The 20,147-nt window shown below is 39.5% G+C and overlaps 1 protein-coding gene across 2 annotated transcripts in view; it reads right to left on the bottom strand.

The window, feature by feature from the left end:
* Positions 1-20,147, bottom strand: part of LOC131041573 (tubulin-folding cofactor D) — a 153,530-nt gene that overhangs the window by 109,987 nt on the left and 23,396 nt on the right. For both annotated transcript variants that reach the window (XM_057974695.2, XM_057974696.2), the window contains exons 3-4: positions 14,407-14,509; positions 6,305-6,481 (exon numbers count right to left, since the gene is read on the bottom strand). In XM_057974695.2, coding sequence (XP_057830678.2) covers positions 6,305-6,481; positions 14,407-14,509 — 280 coding nt within the window. The remainder of the gene's footprint in view (positions 1-6,304; positions 6,482-14,406; positions 14,510-20,147) is intronic.

The following is a 20,147-nucleotide window of genomic DNA, read 5'->3' as shown; positions in this document are numbered from 1 at the left end:
TCACTTTCTATAGTCTAATTTGCTTTTGGGCGTCCAAATTCACTTAAGTGATTTAAAAGAAATCACTTTATAATATTTAAGTGGCTTTTATTTTAATAAAGTCACTTTATGACTTTAAAATATCCATAAAAGTTAATTAAATAACTTAACCACTAAAATATTAATATCTCCCTCAATATCCAGTCTTTCGATGAGCCCTCTGAAGCTGGGGTCAACATTGTATAACCCCCATGTGTCTAGGTGCCCTGACTAAAAATAGCCTACTGCCAAGTTGATAGTAAGTCCCTCAACTAAGCCCACACACTGACTGCAAAGGCCCTGGAACTGAACCCAAGACTGAATTGAAGAAGTGGAATTGCCATTGAGACTCTCTATCCAAACATGTTAGCCTACGAGAGTCCAAATAATAGGCTAACCCATCAGCACCGATGTTGACTAGAGTGGGGACATTACAATGTTCTAGAAAACTTTGAGGATTCGACTGGATAGGACCAAGATATCACTAGGATCAAACACGATGTGCATTAGTCAAGTTCAAGTAACATTATAATGCCTTCTAATTCAATTCCTCCTCATGAATTGCAAGCCCCTCCTTTGGTTGATTTTTTTTCTTTTTTGATCACCTAAAAAAGGATTTTGAGCTTCAAAAAGCTTTGAATACAATTGCAGACAAGAAAGAATGTCTTCCTTTAGTTTTGATGCAAAAGGAGTCAAAGGAAGACAAATGTAACTTCGGAGACTATGCTTGATCTAAAGATCAAAAGAGGAGCTGAAAAGAAAAGATCCCCTTTTGTTAAGGCTTCAATAAAAAGCTATTAAGGGCTTCCTAAGAACGGTTCAAAGGTGGGAAGGAAAAAGGATCAAGATAAGGTTAAGTTGTCTGGGGAATTGTTAGTGGAATCAAGTATCACTAAAAGAAATTGACACCCATTTCTCTAACCCCACAAAAAGATTGTGATATCTTGGAATGCTAAGGGGAAGAGCAGCACTCCTTAACAGAATGTTGCTCATGATCTTATTCACGAACATAGTCTGGATATAGTTTTCATCCAAGAAACGAAGTTGTTGTGGAAGATACCATTGGGATCTCATCGAAAATTTGGCATGTTAAATATCTATGTACTGGGGCTCTTGGTAATGCTAGGGGATTGGCTTGCTTTCAAAATCACCATAATATTATTGTATCTTGATGCTTGGGAAGCAAACAGTCATTATCATTCATTCCCTCTTGCTTTGATTCAAGAGAAACTTTCTTGCTCACAATTGTGTATGTGCCCTCGGCCTTTCCAAGTAAGGTTTCTCTTTGGGCCCATGTTAGATTTGTTCGTTCCTTAGTGCCTTCTCTCCCTTGGATAGTACTATGATTTTAATGCAATAAGAAATCTATGAGAGAAAAAATGAGCCAATGATTACCCCGAGCCTTCATCAACTCTGTTAAGCGAGAATATTTCCTTTTGAATTTGGTGGATATGGCTCCAAGAAATGGTACCTTCACTTGGGTCAACTAAAGATGTGGTATTGACTCAATTTCAGAGAGGTTGGATAGATTCCTTGACTTCAATCATTGGGTTGGTGAAAGATGGGCTTCATTATTTGAGATCTTGTGCTGGAGGGGATCAGACCATTGGCCAATCAAATTCTCCTCTTTAATTTTTTCTATTCCAAAGAACCCTCCTTTCAAGTTTCAACTCATGTGGCTTCAAGATCCTTATTTGTTTAACCTCATGAAGAATTGTTGGATTGAAGGGAAGTCTGCTTTTTGGAAAACGATGTATTCCTTTCTTAAGAGGCTTCAAAATGTTAAATATAAGCTTAAAAAGTGGAACAGGGAGTCTTTTGGGAATGTTTTTCAAGCAAAATGTGTCGTTCAAAAACAGCTAGAAAGAATTACTTCCCAGATTAAGGATGAGGCTTGAGGGTATGACTAACGAGCTTCTAGAGGAAAATTTGTGTTCTAAAGAGTTAGCCAAATGGGAGATTCAAGAGGAAATATTTTGGAAGCAGAAATCTAGAATAGACTAGCTTCAGAAAGGTGACAAGAACACTTCTTTTTTCCATAATTCCATGAAAGATCAAAGGATTGATAATGTTATCACTTCCATCTTCTCAGCACAAGGCAATCAATTATTTCCTTTCCAAGATATCTCCAAAGAGGCTATTACACACTTTTCCTCTTTGTTTTCTAACCAAAATCCCCAAGCCTTTGAAGAGGAGAAACTAATCTTTGATATCATTCCCTCTTTGGTCTCAAAAGATATGAATAAGTCTCCCTCGGCAACCATGGACTTTTCATAGAATTATTTCTGTCTTTTTTGGGAGAATCTGGAGTTTGATCTATTAGAGGTGGTTAGAGAATTACAGCAAAATAAGCAGATACTCGAGTCCAAAGAAAGGAGGTTCATCTTTGGATTTGTTTTGTCCTACTTCTCCCTGCAATGTTTCTTATAAGATAATCTCTAAGATTATTGTAGAAAGCTTAAAGAAGTGTCTGGGGCCTTTAATTTCTCTTGGGCAAGGAGGTTTTGTGCAAGGACAGAAGATTTTAGATGGTATTGTGATTCGAACAGAAACCACTCACTCTATGGACGCCTCCAAGAAGAAGACCATTTGCAGCAAACTTGACATATCTACGGCCTACGACAAGGTGAGTTGGTCTTTTCTTCATAATATTCTATCAACTTTTGGGTTCAATTCAGAATGGATTGATTGGGTTATGAGTTGTGTGTCTTCGACTTCTTATTATGCAGCGATCAGCAATATCCCTTCTAATCCCTTTTCTAGATATGTCATAGACAAGGAGACTCATTGTCTCCTTATTTTTTTTTGATGACAGAAGGAGTGGATAGATTATTGAGACTATATAAATTGTCAGGACATATTCTGGCTAGGCATGGGTTCATAATTCTACTTTGGAAACTCATCTACAATTTGTTGATGATATTGCATTGATGGGTTTGGCTAAAATTGATGAGGCAATCAGCTTTAGAAGGGTTCTCAATATCTACTTATCTTCTTTACGCCAACTAATCAATGAAGAAAAATCAAATACTTTCTTCTTCAGTACTACAAAGACCATTTAACACAGAATTGCTAATATCTTCACTTCCAAATTGGGAGTCTGTCTATGGATTACTTAGGAATTCCCTTGTCTGCTGGTAATATAAAAAGAGAAAATGGGAGAAAGATTATTGATAAGTTTCGCATGAGAATGAGTCAGTGGACCTTCCAACAGTTATCTTTTGTTCATAGAGTGACTCTACTGAAGTTTATTCTACAGGCCTTGCCTATTTATAAATTCTTGATACTTGCTGCTCCCAAAAGCTTTCTTAATGAGTTTGATTCTCTCTCTGGAAAGTTTCTCCGGGCTAGCAATCTTGATTCCCAAAAATCGAGTTTCATGAGTGGGGATATTGTTTTCCGATCCAAGAGACTTGGTGATCTTGGTCTTCGTCATTCGGAGCTCAATTGCAGCACCTTAGCAGCCAAACTATTCAGGAGATGGTGTAAGAACCCTAAGCAACTTCAGTCTAGGATTCTCAATTTCAAACATTTGGGAGGGGTGGCGGATGAAGATATTCCAAGGATGAAGCTAAATGGGAAAAGGTCAATAAATTGGAACACTCTGAAAAAGGGTGCTTCACTTATTAAGTAGTCTATTCTAGATCACTAAGAAAGCATTGGGTATCATGCTTTGGAGTTTCAAAATGGAAGAGATGTTGAATTCCTTGGGATGGGAAATTGTAACTTCTTTTTATGACTGGTAAGTGAAAATAAGTGCCACACCTGGGAAAATATCCATAAAAAACGATTTTCATGGGCCTTCCATCTGTGTTTTTTGTGGCTCCAATGAGGAAGTCACAAACCACCTTTTTTTTTAATGCCCTTTTTCTACTGAAGTTTGGAAGCTTTGGTGGCATCTTTGGAATAGGCCTGCTATTCATTCTACATCTTCATCCGAATTCTAGAATAGTTTAGAGTCTAGACAGACCCCCTGCTTCAACTTCTTTCGTTCTTGTTGCTGGGGATATTGGACCCTCGTTTATCCATTAAACCTAGTTAGAAAGAAACTGTTATATTATTCAAAATGATCGAAAGGATGTTATTCAAGTTTGGCAAGAAAATAAAGGGTATGCTTATGGAAACTATTGAAGCCAAATTCTATGATGATGCCCCTTTTACCTCTTCAGATCTTCATATCACCAATCATTTGGAGATTGCCTTCTCTCCTTCCTCACAGAACATGTTTCATCTTGGAGCTAAACATGCCAAGAAAATGGACCGTTAAAGTAAGTGGGCTCCTCCTCCAGGGGATTTCCTTAAAATCAATACTGATGGATCCTCAAGGGGTAACCCAAGCCCAACTGGCATTGGTGGCATCAGTCGTGATTTTGCAAGCTCTGTCCAATATTTCTTCTATTATTCCTTAGGCTCTCATTCTAATAATTAGATGGAAGCCTGGGCTATTCTCTATTCTCTTGACAAAGCGTGTGCTAGAGGCTAGAAAAAGGTTATTTGAGAAGTGACTCCGTGATCCTTGTCAACCTTATTAATAGAGGAAATTTTCAGGATTACTCTTAAAGGATAGCTCTGGTGGTCAAATAGATCCTCTGTTTAGACACTGAGTTTGAAGTTATATCCTTTGTTCATGCTCCTGGGGAAAGACACAGGGTTGTTGATTGCTTAGCCAAATGGATGTCGATGGAAGTAAGTTCCTGGCATGTGGAGAATTGGGGTAATCTGGATTTGGATCATGCAGATTTTATACATCAAATTCTTCGTGAAGATAGGAGGGACTGATTTCCACAAGCAATGATAAGGGATGCTAAGGTTTGTTGCTTTTTTATGTTTTCTATCATCTGATTTTGTAGGGATCTTGACTAGATTCTTCTTTTATTGTGTATTGTGGTGGCTATGACCATCTGGAAATCCTTTTGGTTACTGTACTCAAGTTTTCCTTAGTATAATAATTTTAATTTTACCCTGAAAAAAATTTCTTACAAAATTAAATATATGATATATCTTATCATGTACGAAGATAAATATAACTTATAGTCGGCCCTTTCTAATGATAAAGTACATAATAAGAATTTCCTAGACAAACTTGACTAATTTAGCATGAGGATAAGACCACTAGACCACTTGATGATACATGACGATCAACCAATGAAATAGAATGCCAACCCAATGCCTTATTCATTGGGCAACAAAGTCAATGAAAATCTTGTAATATCAAATCTCACTATTGCCAAATTGAATATCAAACTACAATCGATGTAGCATTCTTTCCTTTACAACTACATTCTGTCAGGGAGGACTTTGAACATGATGATGAATGAAAAGGTAATTCTATCTAGGAAAGTCACATATGGTGAAACCAAGTACCCAAGTGTCACTTCACATTGGTTCAAAAAATATAGACCACAAAGTTGTAAAAGGCCTCCAATTGTCCACAGTATAGTAACTAGAGGTGTTACCCACTTCACAAGATGGGTGGGAGGCCCTCAATCCTCCCTCAGAGGAGTCTTCTTTGTGGATTTCACTCCCACCAAAAGATGATCCTGCTCCTCCTCTGCTTTGTTTTGATTTCACTATCTTGTCCTTTGATATTTGCAAGGAGTATTCGTTGTTATTTTGGCAGACCATGAATATCTACCACCAATAGTTATATTATAAAACCATGATTGTGCTTTTACACTCTTTTATTCAGCTAATAGTATGTAATGATGACTTTTCAAGAAAAGTCCTTTACACTTATTTTTTAAAAGTGCATGTTGAACTTTTTTACAATTGCTTTGTTTTGTTTATATATTTTACATATTTTATTTTATTATAAATTTCTTTTTTTATTTTTCAATGTTTTAAGCTGAACCTTTATAAAAGCACAAATTTCCAAAAAAAAATTCCTCTTCTGAACAAGCCAAACTTTTAAGAAACAATAACTATGCAATTTAATAAAGCTGCAAATTCCCAAATAATTTATAGGCATAAAAAACATAGAACCTGTGCAATGTTGCTCAAACTACATTCCAGCTCACAATTATTGCTAAAGTGCATAAAAACTATCACAGATATGTATAACAAAGGTAGGCAACAATTAATTTGTGGTTCACATTCACTTGGTAGCAATTTGAATTAATTTTATATGAAGACTGTGTTTGAAATACACACCTTCATCCCGAATGAGGAAATAATGTCATTGAAGTAACCATATTATGGCATTGTAGGTGCTATAGAATTTAGTGATTTAACAAAGTAATTTCTCTATGAAAATAAAGGACTCCAAAATGGTGCAGTGAAGCTTTACCACATAGCGCCACAAAGGAACTCGTTGAGGCAAGTATGTAAGCCCAATACGCTGAGTTAGTTTGATGAGCAATTTACGAAGCAGTGGACTTCGAGCAGCAGTTACTGACTTTGTTAGATTACAGGTTTCTTGCCACATAACTGATGCTACATCAAGCAAAACATCTCGACCGCCAACCTTGCATATAAAATAAGTCTAAACTCAGTCTTCAGCTCAAAACCAGCATAATAACAATATATATTAGTAAAATAGACATGAAAAAATCCAACTTATGGAAAAAAATTTACTACCAAGCATTGGAATTGTTTTTTAGTTTAATCACCACACCATCTACATGATACATAATCATGAATTCTCACTACAGAATTACAGCCTCAATGAAATAGCAGATTCTTAAATTCTCATTTATTTGATAAAGAAAATGGCATTATGGCTCTACTCAAATCTCCACAATTATTAGTACAATTAATTTCATGTTAATAGAAAATAATACAAGTAGATATATATGATACACAATTTATATCCTCATTCATTTTGGAAAATTCCATAGATAAACAAAAAAAAAACAAGGGAGAATCTAGTATAATTATGTAATGTCCCCACTTTAGCAATTGACCAAGTGTATGTGCGTTAGCCTAGCTCTACATGGTCCCGAGGGCTAACGAAGGGTTTAAGGGGATCCTAGAGTGTTTTGGCCTAGTCATTTCCAGTTTGGGCCAAAACGGAGTTGATTTACTTAGTTTCAGGAATACTTACTATTTTTAGTAAGTCAGCAGGACACAACGGAGGCTAGTTTTGGTGATTGGATTCGATACTCCTCGGCGAGAGCTTTCCGACGAGCTATCACTCGCGCTATTCAGAGTCTGATTGCTAATATATTTTAATGCCTTAAGTGTTATTAAAGTAACATTTAATTTAATTGTAAAATATTAAAGTGTTACTTTAATATTTATTTTATGGGGATGTGTGCAAATCAAAGGGGCACCCAAGGGAGACATAAGTGAATATTTTAATATGTTTTATATTGCACATCTTTTATCCCACATTGCTCAAGTGAGTTGGGTCGACCCTTGGAGAAAGAATAAAAGGAAGCTTTTGTGGCTTCATTCAGCATGTTGAATATGAGAAGAAATTGATGTGTGAGTTGCAGGTCCGTTCTTGGCATTAGGGGGCGTCTATCCTCTCTTGTGACATTCTAGACGTCATTCCTTTGGGGTTTGGCCTTTGGAATCCATTGCTATCAGCTTCATTAGCGGGCAGATTGGGTGCATCTCCAGCTACAGGCAGATTTGGTGTTTTGCTCATACCTTCTTCACTTCTTGTCCAATGCTTATGCCATTCTGAAGGGATGATTTTATGAAGATATTGGACTGATTGAAGACTAATTAATACTGTAGCAGCACTATTCACGTTACTGTAGCACGACACTATTCACGCCACTGTAGTGCGGCACTATTCACATTATTGTAGCACAGCACTGTTCATGTTACTGTAGCAGCAAGATGGGAAGTCATTGTTGGAACATTATGTCAAAAATGTTGGAGTATTTAGTGAATTGAAAAATCTGCTATGTATTTGATTTTATTAATTCTAGAAATAATATCATATCAGCAGTAGTTCAATCTTCATGTTGCATATTATTGTAATTTCCTTCTAGTTCATGTTATGTGATTTCAAATCTATGCAAAGACTTAAAACAAACAAACATTTCATTTCCGAAGCCATAAGGGGTTTAAACATTAAACGCAGAAATAAGGAGTTGGATGCAAACTGTTTGACTAAATTCCTATCAGCAGTTGGTTTAGTTCTTGGGCATTCTAGGGTGTCCATTACAGTGGTATCAGAGCTTGTTTTTCCTGCCTTCCTGTGAGGGTTTCATGCGTCCAGCACATCAGTATTACTTGAGGAGAAACAGGTCAAACCCAAACTTACAGAATTCACCAGAGATTGAAGAGGAGGGTGACCCTTTTTCAGCACCAGCCATGGGTGACAGAGATGGGGAAAGGGGAGAACCTAGCACGAGGGAGATGCTCAGTGATCTTGCTAGGGTCAGAGGGAGCTCCAGGCTACATTGCAGCAGATGGCTATAACCATTACACAACATTTGACGAGAGCAGATCAAGGCAATAATGCCAACGAAGGTAATAATGGCAACCAAGGTAATAATACCAATCAAGGTAATAATGCTAACCAGGGAGGTAGACAGGGTAATGAAGGTAATGGAGACGCATCGGTTAACAAGGGAACCAGGACATATGCTAGAGCAGGTTCTTCTACTACGAGACCACTCATGCCACAGTTTCCTCCGAGACAGAATGACCAAAATAATGTCGGTCCTACACAACAAGAGATTCAAGATATGATTATGGATGATTGGAGGGACTCTCGCCCTGAGTTACAGGCTAAGATGACATTCAGGGAATATATGAATGTTAGACTCAAGAATATGCCCATGAGAGGAAACCGACAACAAAATTATGAGATGAGGAAGAAGTTGGGAAAGTTGTCTATTCCATACTATGATGGTACAGGGAAGGCTTCAGCACAGACATGGGTCCAGAAATTAGATACTTATTCCCAGCTTAATCCCATGCTTGAGGAGGATGCAATTAAGTATGCTGCATTGCACTTGGATGGGAGTGCACACGAGTGGTGGCACCATGGTATGGTCACATTGGCCCATAACCAGATAGACACATACGCAGAGTTCACTGAGAGGTTGATTGACAAGTTTGATACGAAGGATCCAGAACTCAATTTCAAGGAGTTAGCCCAGTTGAGACAGTGGGGTCCTATCGAAAGTTACATCTCAGATTTCCAGAGTCTATCAATGTTGGTTACGGACATTTTGGAGAGGATGTTGATTGTACTGTTTGTGGATGGATTGTCGGAGCCTCTTCGTGGTTGGGTGAAGAGACATGATCCCCTCACATTGCAGGATGCCATTCGGAAGGCGAGAGATCTTGCACCTTCGGCTTCTAGGAGTAAGTTCACTCCTAAGGATCCACACTTCAAGAAGGATAAGGATAAGAAACCTCTACATAAGGACTCTCAGCCTCAGAAAAAATAATCAAAGAGGTTAGACGATGAGACACTGAACGAGTTGAGGCGGAAAAAACTATGTTTTCAGTGTAGGGAACCGTGGGATTTATCTCACGAGTGTCCTCTGAAGGCTAAGGCCAACCAGATGGAGTACTTCTCTGCTGAGGAGTCACAGTCAAAGGATGAGGAGCAGCAGTCCGAGTCTGATGGTGAGAGCAGTGCCACTGAGGAGGGTTCAGGGGATAAGAAGTCCCTAGCTAGATTGACAAGTGCTCAAAAGGCAATTACTTTTAAGGTGCATGGCACCATACAAGGACAGAAGGTGGTTGCTTTGTTGGACACTGGGGCCACACATAATTTCATAGATTCACAGTTAGTGGCTAGGAGAGGGTGGCAAACTGAAGAACATTCAAGATTCTGAGTCATGGTAGCTAGTGGTCACAAGTTACTATGCACACAGAAGATTACAAATCTTCGCATCAGATTGGGAGATGGTTATGAGCTCCAGGATGAGTTCTATGTTGTGGACATGGGTGATTATGACGTTATCTTAGGGATGACTTGGATGGCATCGTTGAGAGAGTTTACTCTCAACATGGAGAGAGTAGAGATGAGGTTCCAGCATGAGGGCACGACCGTGGTACTCAGAGGATTATCAGATGGCAGTTGTAGGGTAGTTTCTTTGAGGAAGAGGGAGAGGTTGTTAAGACATGATGATGTTGAGTGGGCAGCGGAGTGCTTGATTATGCCAGCATCACCAGAGCCACAGGTTAAGAGTCATCCGCCTGATATGCAAGACATCCTTGATAGACATGCCAAGGTATTTGGCAGTATTCCACATGGTGTTCCTCCAGATAGGGGGATAGAGCACGTCATTGAGTTAGAAGAGGGGGCTAAGCCCATTATGATCACGCCCTATCGTCATCCAAAGAAACACAACGATGAGATAGAGAAAGCCATCAAGGAGTTGTTGGAGATGGGGCACATTAGGCCAAGCAAAAGCCCTTTTGCTTCAGCAGTTGTTTTGGTTAAGAAGAAGGATGGAATAATGCGCATGTGCATTGACTACAGGGCCTTGAACAAGAAAACCATTAAGAACAGGTACCCCATTCCGAGGATAGATGAGCTGATAGATGAGCTACATGGGGCATGCTTCTTCACAAAGATAGATTTGAGATCAGGGTATCATCAGATCAGTATGAGGGCAGAGGACATTGAGAAGACAGCTTTTCGGTGTCACTATGGTCATTTCGAGTTTTTGGTTATGCCATTTGGGCTAACCAATGCTCCTGCTACTTTTCAGAGTTACATGAATCAGGTGTTCAGGGGGCAATTGAGGAGATTCGTTTTGATTTTCTTTGACGATATTTTGGTCTTTAGCAAGACATGGGAGGAGCATTTGCAGCATCTTGAGGAGGTGCTATCTATTTTGGAGACAGTCACTGTATGCCAAGGAGTCTAAGTGTGAGTTCGGGATGACAGAGCTTTTGTACCTTGGTCATATTATCAGTGCAAAGGGAGTTCGGGTGGATCCTGAAAAGATTAGAGCTATTGTTGATTGGCCCACGCCTACGAACCTTACTCAGCTTAAGGGGTTCTTTGGCTTATGTGGTTTTTATAGGAGGTTTGTTAAGGGGTTTTCTCAGACAGCTGCTCCCTTGACAGATCTTACTAAGAAGGGGGCCTTCATGGGGACTGGGGCAGCACAGAGGTGTTTTGAGCATTTCAAGCAGGTGATGTCTTCATGTCCAGTTCTAGCTCTACCAGACTTCACGAAGCCTTTTGAGCTTCATTGTGATGCATCGGGTGATGGGGTTGGAGCAGTACTGATGCAGGAGAAGCACCCCATCGCTTTTGAGAGTAGGAAGCTCCGAGGTGTGGAGAGGAGCTATTCTGTTTATGATCGTGAGATGTTGGCCATCATGCATGCCTTGGCCAAATTCCGATCCTCCTTGGTTGGAGGGAAGTTTGTGATCAAGACGGATCACAACAACATAAAGTATTTCATGAGCCAGCGAGACTTGAATGACAGGCAGGAGAAGTGGGTCACTAAATTGCAGGCTTATGACTTTGACATTGAGTTTGTCAAAGGGAAGAAGAATGTAATAGCTGATGCCTTATCCAGAAGACCTCACATTTGTGCTCTTGCAGAGATTACAGGAGATTGGAGGGATAAGATTATAGCAGAGTATGTCGGAGATACTTGGGCTTCTGGTTTGATTTCAGGTACTATACAGGATGATCGCTATGAGGTGATAGATGGATTGATCAGATTTCAGGACAGGGTTTATTTGATTCCGTCATCACAGTTGAGAGAGGCGATACTGAGGGCATTTCATGATGCGCCTACAGCTGGGCATCGGGGGGTCTTCAAGACCTACAGGCAGATCCAAGAGCGGTTCTCATGGAGAGGGCTCAAGGATGATGTTCAGAGGTATGTCAAGGAGGGTGCAGTTTGTCAGCAGAATAAGGGAGAGCACACGTTTCCTGCAGGTTTACTACAGCCCTTGCCCATTCCAGACAAGAAATGGGAAAGCATTTCTATGGACTTCATCACTGGTTTACCACGAGTGCAGGGAAGAGATTGCATTTATGTGGTGGTAGACAGATTGACGAAGTTTGCTCACTTCTTTGCTATTCCTTCTACTTACACAACAGCTCAGGTGGCAGATTTGTTCTTCAGAGAGATTTTTAGGTTGCATGGGCTACCGAGATTTATTGTTAGTGACAGGGATAGCAAGTTCATGAGCGCCTTTGGGCAGGAGTTGTTCAGGCTGTGCGGTACAGATCTTACACCTAGTACGAGCTACCATCCTCAGACAAATGGGCAGACGGAGATAGTAAATAAATGGGTGGAAGGTTATTTACGGAACTATGTGACTGTGCAGCAAAGAGCTTGGGTCAGGAGAGAGCTTGGGTCAGGTGGTTACACATGGGGGAGTATTGTTACAATACCACATATCACATGACCATCAGGATGACTCCATTTATGGCATTGTATGGGTATGAAGCACCAAGCTTCATGGATTTGGCTTTGGGGGACAGCAGAGTGCCCAAAGCGAAGGATCTGTTGCAGGATAGTCAGGATATCCTAAGAGCGCTCAAGGAGAATATACAGCAGGCTCAAAATCAGCAGAAGTTGTATGCTGGCCAACATAGGGTAGAGCGCAGTTTCGAGGTGGGGGACATGGTGTATTTGAGGCTACAGCCATATAGGCAGTCATCGCTCAACAGGAGCGGAGCAGAGAAGCTGAAGCCTAGATTTTATGGTCCCTACAGGGTGATTCGCAGAGTGGGCGAAGTCGCCTATGAGCTTGAGCTTCCAGAGGGCAGTCGGGTACAAAATGTATTCCATGTGTCTAGGCTTACGAAAGCCATTGGTCAGAGTGTAGTACCTTCTGCAGATTTACCCCCTTTGGATGAGGAGGGGAAGCTCGTGTTAGTACCTGAGGCTATTCTGGACACCAGAGAGAGGAAACTCAGAAACAAGATAGTGAAGGAGTATTTGGTTAGATGGAGGGACCTACCGGAGGAAGATGCTACATGGGAGAATGAGCAGGTGATACAGCAGCAGGTTGGACTGAGATTGCTTGAGGACAAGCAATTTCAAGGAGGGCGGACTATAATGTCCCCACTTTAGCAGTTGACCAAGTGTATGTGCGTTAGCCTAGCTCTACATGGTCCCGAGGGCTAACGAAGGGTTTAAGGGGATCCTGGAACGTTTTGGCGTAGTCATTTCCAGTTTGGGCCAAAACGGAGTTGATTTACTTAGTTTCAGACATACTTACTATTTTTAGTAAGTCAGCAGGACACAACGGAGGCTAGTTTTGGTGATTGGATTCGATACTCCTCGGCGAGAGCTTTCTGACGAGCTATCACTCGCACTATTCGGAGTCCGATTGCTAATATATTTTAATGCCTGAAGTGTTATTAAAGTAACATTTAATTTAACTATAAAATATTAAAGTGTTACTTTAATATTTATTTTATGGGGATGTGTGCAAATCAAAGGGGTACCCAAGGGAGACATAAGTGAATATTTTAATATGTTTTATATTGCACGTCTTTTATCCCACATTGCTCAAGTGAGTTGGGTCGACCCTTGGAGAAAGAATAAAAGGAAGCTTTTGTGGCTTCATTCAGCATGTTGAATATGAGAAGAAATTGATGTGTGAGTTGCAGGTCCGTTCTTGGCATTAGGGGACGTCTATCCTCTCTTGTGACATTCTAGACGTCATTCCTTTGGGGTTTGGCCTTTGGAGTCCATTGCTATCAGCTTCATTATCAGGCAGATTGGGTGCATCTCCAGCTACAGGCAGATTTGGTGTTTTGCTCATACCTTCTTCACTTCTTGTCCAATGCTTATGCCATTCTGAAGGGATGATTTTATGAAGATATTGGACTGATTGAAGACTAATTAATACTGTAGCAGCACTGTAGCACAGTACTATTCACGTTACTGTAGCACGACACTATTCACGCCACTGTAGTGCGGCACTATTCATGTTACTGTAGCACAGCACTATTCATGTTACTGTAGCAGCAAGATGGGAAGTCATTGTTGGAACATTATGTCAAAAATGTTAGAGTATTTAGTGAATTGAAAAATCTGCTATGTATTTGATTTTATTAATTCTAGAAATAATATCATATCAGCAGTAGTTCAATCTTCATGTTGCATATTATTGTAATTTCCTTCTAGTTCATGTTATGTGATTTCAAATCTATGCAAAGACTTAAAACAAACAAACATTTCATTTCCGAAGCCATAAGGGGTTTAAACATTAAATGGAGAAATAAGGAGTTGGATGCAAACTGTTTGACTAAATTCCTATCAGCAGTTGGTTTAGTTTTTGGGCATTCTAGGGTGTCCATTACAAATTAAACCCTCTCATCTAAGGTAAGCATGCTTTTCTGACAAATACATGGTATGTAGTAGACATAAAGGCCCATAGAAATATTTTGATCATTAATTTCTATTCTAACAAACAATATGGTTGCAGCAAATGAACTATAGATGTATTGAATTGAAAAATGAATCAAATTTGACCACTCCAAACCTTAAATATAGCTGCCATTGCCTCAAAAATACCAGGTACCAAAAAGATATCATTTGTATCCTCTGTGGAAGTCCCCAAAGCTTCTTGTGTCCATGTTGTTAAACTGAAGCAAAAATTTGAATTAGTGAAATTTTAAGGTATCACATCATTTACTATCGTATCTCAAACAACTCTTTCAGAAAACTCATCACTTTTACATAAGCTAATAAACTACTTCATTTTGTAAAATGTACGATCGATTAAAATTTATACATTATTATTTAATCCTATAATCCAATATACAGCTTAAAACGTAGGATTAAATTCAAGTCAACAACAAAACACCAACCCAAATTAATAAATGATTCCATGGGATAATATTTGAGAAAGTTAAAAATTAGAAGCCGGACTATCTATCTCAACAACAGAAGCGGAAAGGAAGCAATCATTCTATCAAGAAGGCTAAGGATATTGAAAGGGGCTAAGGATATTGATGACAAATGCTGAAAACTGCATGGCACAATAAATGGTTCTCTCAACAGTACCCAAAAGAATATTTGATGGGTCAAGTTGAAATTGTGTTGGAATCTTTTGGTTTTCTGACACTCCAGTGCTCAAAATTGCTTAGGTTGGAAGATCATTTTAAAGATAATACCAAGGGAATGTTAGATGGATTAAAATGTGACACTAAGTGATGTTTATTGTGGACAATCTACATCATACGAAACCTCATATTTTTCAGACTAACATAAATCTCAATGAATGTTTACTAAATATTTACTATAGAAAGATTATTCTAATAAATTGAGAAGCCACTCAATATATTTTAGCTTAAATGACTGACAAGCACAGAGGATAAGTTTTTTTTGTAATTATCTTTATTTTCATTGCAAAACAGAGCCCTCCTTGCAGTCATATGCAATGGAATGGAATGATAATAATTATCAAATATTGCAATATTAGACCATGCGACTGACACCCACAAAGACTAGAGCATACATTTAATATGGAGAGAAACCAATTCATTGATTGGAAACAAATGTAGAGGACTAGAATGCAGCCCACTCATCATTGTGAAGGAAAGGATCAATGTATGGCATCAGTAGCTCCCAATCAAAATATCTTGGTTCAACATTTCTAATAGTAGGCAGAAGCTTCCACAATTGACGCTAAGATTATTCACCATCTAATTGATGGAAGATATCATTCAATGTAACAACCATGTTAAAGCCACATTACAAATTTGTTTGATAGGTGGCAACGAACTCAAATTACTAACAAGGATAATGGAGCAAGAGCCACACGGAACCTGATTGTCCATGGAAACTCTTCACACAAGTGGCTACCAAGACAAGCAAATATCCTAATACTAATGAAATACATTGTGTTAATTATAATCTATTGAACAAATTGCAAGCTCTCCTAAAATATTGCTAGCCTTTGTCCCTCAAATGGATTCATATACTTTAAAGGTATACAGACAACAGCATAAATTGTGGATGCATTGATGTTGAATGTTGCAACACTAGTGAAAACAAGCAACAACAATGGTGATTGAGATGAAGGAACAACTTTAAAGAGTGCATGTTATTCTATGAATCAAGTATGACTTTCTAATGCCAACTATGCCTTGTATGATCATCCAAAGAGGACGTTTCATTCCAGCACATAGAAAATGAGATAGAATAATATCAAACGTAATATGTTGGCTAACTGATAGGCTGCCCAAGTCAAGGCTCATATTTTCTCTATTGCTTGTAGGTTGGTGTGTTGCTCAACTAGTGTCTCTGAAAGCAATTGTGAAACCTAGTGGCCGCGGTACAAGCACTCCAGTTGTGGTTGCTATCAAGGTCACTCCTGCTAAGCATGTCAACTTTCATCTAAGTCAATAGAAACACCGAACTAGAGGTGATGGGATGGGGAATGGGATAGACTAGCCTAGTCTATGTTCTTGGATCCTTTCCTTGGATCACCTGGTGTTCTCTACACACCCTAAGGTCTCTAGGACTTCCTTTGCTTGAGGAATCCCCTGACCTTGCCCAATCCACCCACCAATGAGTTGCAATGCTCCTCCTAAGGTCTCACCTACTCATGAGACTCAAAACCCCTTACTATGGCTAATAAGGGCTAGGCTTGTTCCACACCTTCCAAGGTCTTAGCAAGGTTGTATCAGGTCTATTTCATGGTCTTTCCACCCATTCATGTGCCCCCAAGAGGTTTCAAGATTCTAACCCCTTACCGATTTCACAAATTTGGGTTTTTGCCTTCAAATAGGGCTACAAGGATTAGGACCAATTAGGCCTCCTACCCGGTCCTTTAGGGCTCCCTCTCACAAACGATGCACAAACAACCCAATCTCCCAAAATGGACTGCCATTCATTTGGCAAGGACTCAAGGATTTTCTAGGTTTTAGGCCTCCAAGTGTCCGTACACTGTCCTAGGTGGATTTTAAGGTTTTCAAGGGTTTTTGTGAGGGTTTTTAGGGTCTGCCTGGGTCACAGTGAGTGTTTTGAGTTTTAGCCACCTTGTTTGGATTGGTGGAGGCTCCTCCTTCACACCAATCATGCTTCACTCACTCCTATGCACCTCCTCCAAAGGATGCACTCTCCTCTGACCGACCTTGCTCTTCAAGACCTCTGCAATTTGACCTCTCCTAGCCGGGCACTGTCCAGTCTCGCCTAGGAGTGGGTCTTTGTTTGGCCTCCCTGCATTTTCAAGGGCCCTGCTTGCATGGGACTATAGTACAGGGTCTTCACTCTCATTCCCCATGGTTTCATGGTGACTCCGCAACGGGGAATGGAGTTAAGACTTCATTTGCACAAACCAATCTAAAACTGGACAGTGAGACTGCAACTTACAAATTATTTACAAACACACTCAACCGGCAAATAAAAAGCTAATCTAATCACTCACAATGGAAGTATTTACACCATGGAAGACATTTCACACAGTTTTGCACACAAATCAATCCATTAGCTTGCTTGGTAGCTTCATTCAAACTGACTGGTAACCAACAAAACAGTCACAGTCAATTCAATTTGCTTGAGCCGTACAATCTCTGACATCCAACCCATTCACTTAGGGTTTGCAAATACTTATACCACCTTTGCCTCGGTCTGTGTGCCCATATTAGGGTTGTCCACGCCAAACTAAGGATTTAGACCTCCTAGTGGAAAAGTTGTCACGCAACTTTTGAGCAACTTTCTCAATGTTGCTTTTCATGACTCCTAAACCCACATTGGGCCAACCTAAGGACACCACCATGTTATGAAGGACCCCTAAACACCACAAAGACACACATAACCTCCATTTTCAAGAAAATCACAATCTTGACTTATGACCCCTAAGATCTCCTCTAGGACCTGTTGACGTGTATTTTGTACACTATCAAACACAGAATAAAATACCCAAGGGTACCTTATCCTCTCTTGAATAAAGCCTCTGATTGCTGAAGATGTCACGAAAAAGGATCAATCAGGATGACTCCAAGGTTCTTCGATGTAGGGTCTCTACGTGTGGATAAGCACCAGTGGTCGTTGTAAATGCTGTTTCATCAAGGGGCCTTACGTTTCCGAATTGCAGGAACAGAATTTTCCTAAAACCAACAAGTTCTCAAAAAAGATCAAAAGATAGGGTTTGCAAGAGGTGAACTCTAATCTAATCCTACGAATGACTCAATGTAGGCTAGACTTGGTAAAATTCTACCAATTTCAGTATTGCCAAGGAATTACAACTCTACTGGAATTGATGCGATCTTCTAAGGTGATTAATGATTTTTCAAATCATCAAGAATCATAGACACTACCATGAAGGTACATATCAATAGTTCAATAATGATTGAAGGTTCAAGCAATCCAAATATCTCCAGTTGACCACACAAGGCATCCTTACAATCAGTAAGAAGCTAGTGGTTTGGAACGTGAATCTCACCAAAGATCAAGCCCAACACTTAGTCCTTCAAATTTAAATACAACTTCGACTGAGAATGATTCAAGAAAGTAAACAACCATGAAAATAGCCACAAGAATTGCAATAAAACACCATAACTTCAATATTTTATTGATCTCAAAGCCAAAATAGACAACAATTGTTTGAAATCCTTTCTTCAATGCTCAATCTTGCTACAAAATAACTTTCTTCTCTCCAAAAGCTACATAACTTTCTTCTCTCCAAAAGCTCTAATCTTCTAATTATCTAACTATCTAATGACAAAATGAAAATGAGTGAGGGCATATATAGCATCCTCAATTACAATGAACGGCCCAGATCAAAAGAAGATCAACGGCTGAGATTTTGACACCTAAACCCTAATTAGGGTTTGTTACAAAAAGTTCCCCTTTTATTGAACAATATTAAATGCATAGCCAAATATTTAATTGGCACAAAAATCTAGGAAACATAGACCAATGATAATTAAGGCGCCACATCATCTACAACAACCTCTCTTCTAGAACCTTATTCCCTTTCCAGACAACTCACTCACTCAAAACCCTAAAAGAAGAGAGAAGAACAGGCAAAACAAAAAGCGAAAGAGGGGGTCCCCATTTTAATGGGGCGATGTGTGAAATGGTCACAACAGGACCCTAGCTAGGACCTATGAGCACTTGTCTCATTAATCTATATACAATGGCTTCATGAGAAGCATAGTACCAACAAAACAAAAAGGAGGGAGAGCTTGGAAGGGTGCTCCTGCACCAAGAGGGAAGATAGGAGTTGCACTCTTCAACCACAGCCACATTCAATGAATCTAGATCATTAGGAGGTAGATCATCATCAAAAATAGCAGATGAATCTACAAGTCTGCTATCAACATGCCATGCATTAGAATTGTCATTTATTCTCTCCCATTGCTCCACAATTTCGTCCAAGGATGACCCAATGCTGGTGGTAATGATGCAGAATAGTTATATACTAAGAGATTACTCCAACAAAAGTAGTCAAAAGCATTTGACCTTTACCAGAAACGCTCGTGATTGAGGTGTAAAATGAATTATTATTGGTACTGACACCTCTTCCCACTAATTATTTTTGTGAGGTCAAAGATTCAAGTTACGACAAGCAAACCACGAATGCATTAATAAATGTTGAAGTTGCAATACACTAATCATCATTGGTAGTGACATGACACAATTTTCTTGTTCACAATCATTAACAATTTAACACAAAGGACCTACTACATATTGCATGGGGGAGTTTTAAAAATGAGTGACAACACTCCTAGGTACTAATATCATGATCAACCACACTCTATGTCAAGAAGTCATGAAATAGAATTGCATCAAGCCTACCAAAGTCAACAAAATCTAAGATATGATAGAGCATATCATGATAGGTCTCTAACCAACCTTCAAATTTTGCAACATATTTCACAATGTAGTTGAAGACTATATGGCAATAAAGAACAAGCCCGCAGTCCACATTTGCCCACTAGATCGAAGGCACGCAGAGTTGTGAATGTTTGACCTGTCATCTTTATAAATAGTCCTGTATTTCATGTGGCCCTTATCAAAAAGAAGCAAAGATGGTACTAAATGCAAATCCCAAGGAACTTGTACCAAAACAACAACAAGAATCCTTTCTTATACAATCATGTATCTTCAGTGCTATGACACTCAACATAGTTCTATAACCTTGCTGCAGCATCCTCCAATAATTGAACGAAGCAATGCAACATTGAGTCGACCCCACCACCACCACCACATGGGTTCCAAGTACACACATAAGTATGGTGTATTCCACAATATCTAGGTCCATCCAATCAA

Source organism: Cryptomeria japonica, chromosome 8 (genome assembly GCF_030272615.1).
Source record: "Cryptomeria japonica chromosome 8, Sugi_1.0, whole genome shotgun sequence".
Taxonomy (NCBI): domain Eukaryota; kingdom Viridiplantae; phylum Streptophyta; class Pinopsida; order Cupressales; family Cupressaceae; genus Cryptomeria; species Cryptomeria japonica.
The sequence above is the reverse complement of the archived record's forward strand: the minus strand, read 5'-3'. Positions and strand labels throughout refer to the sequence as shown.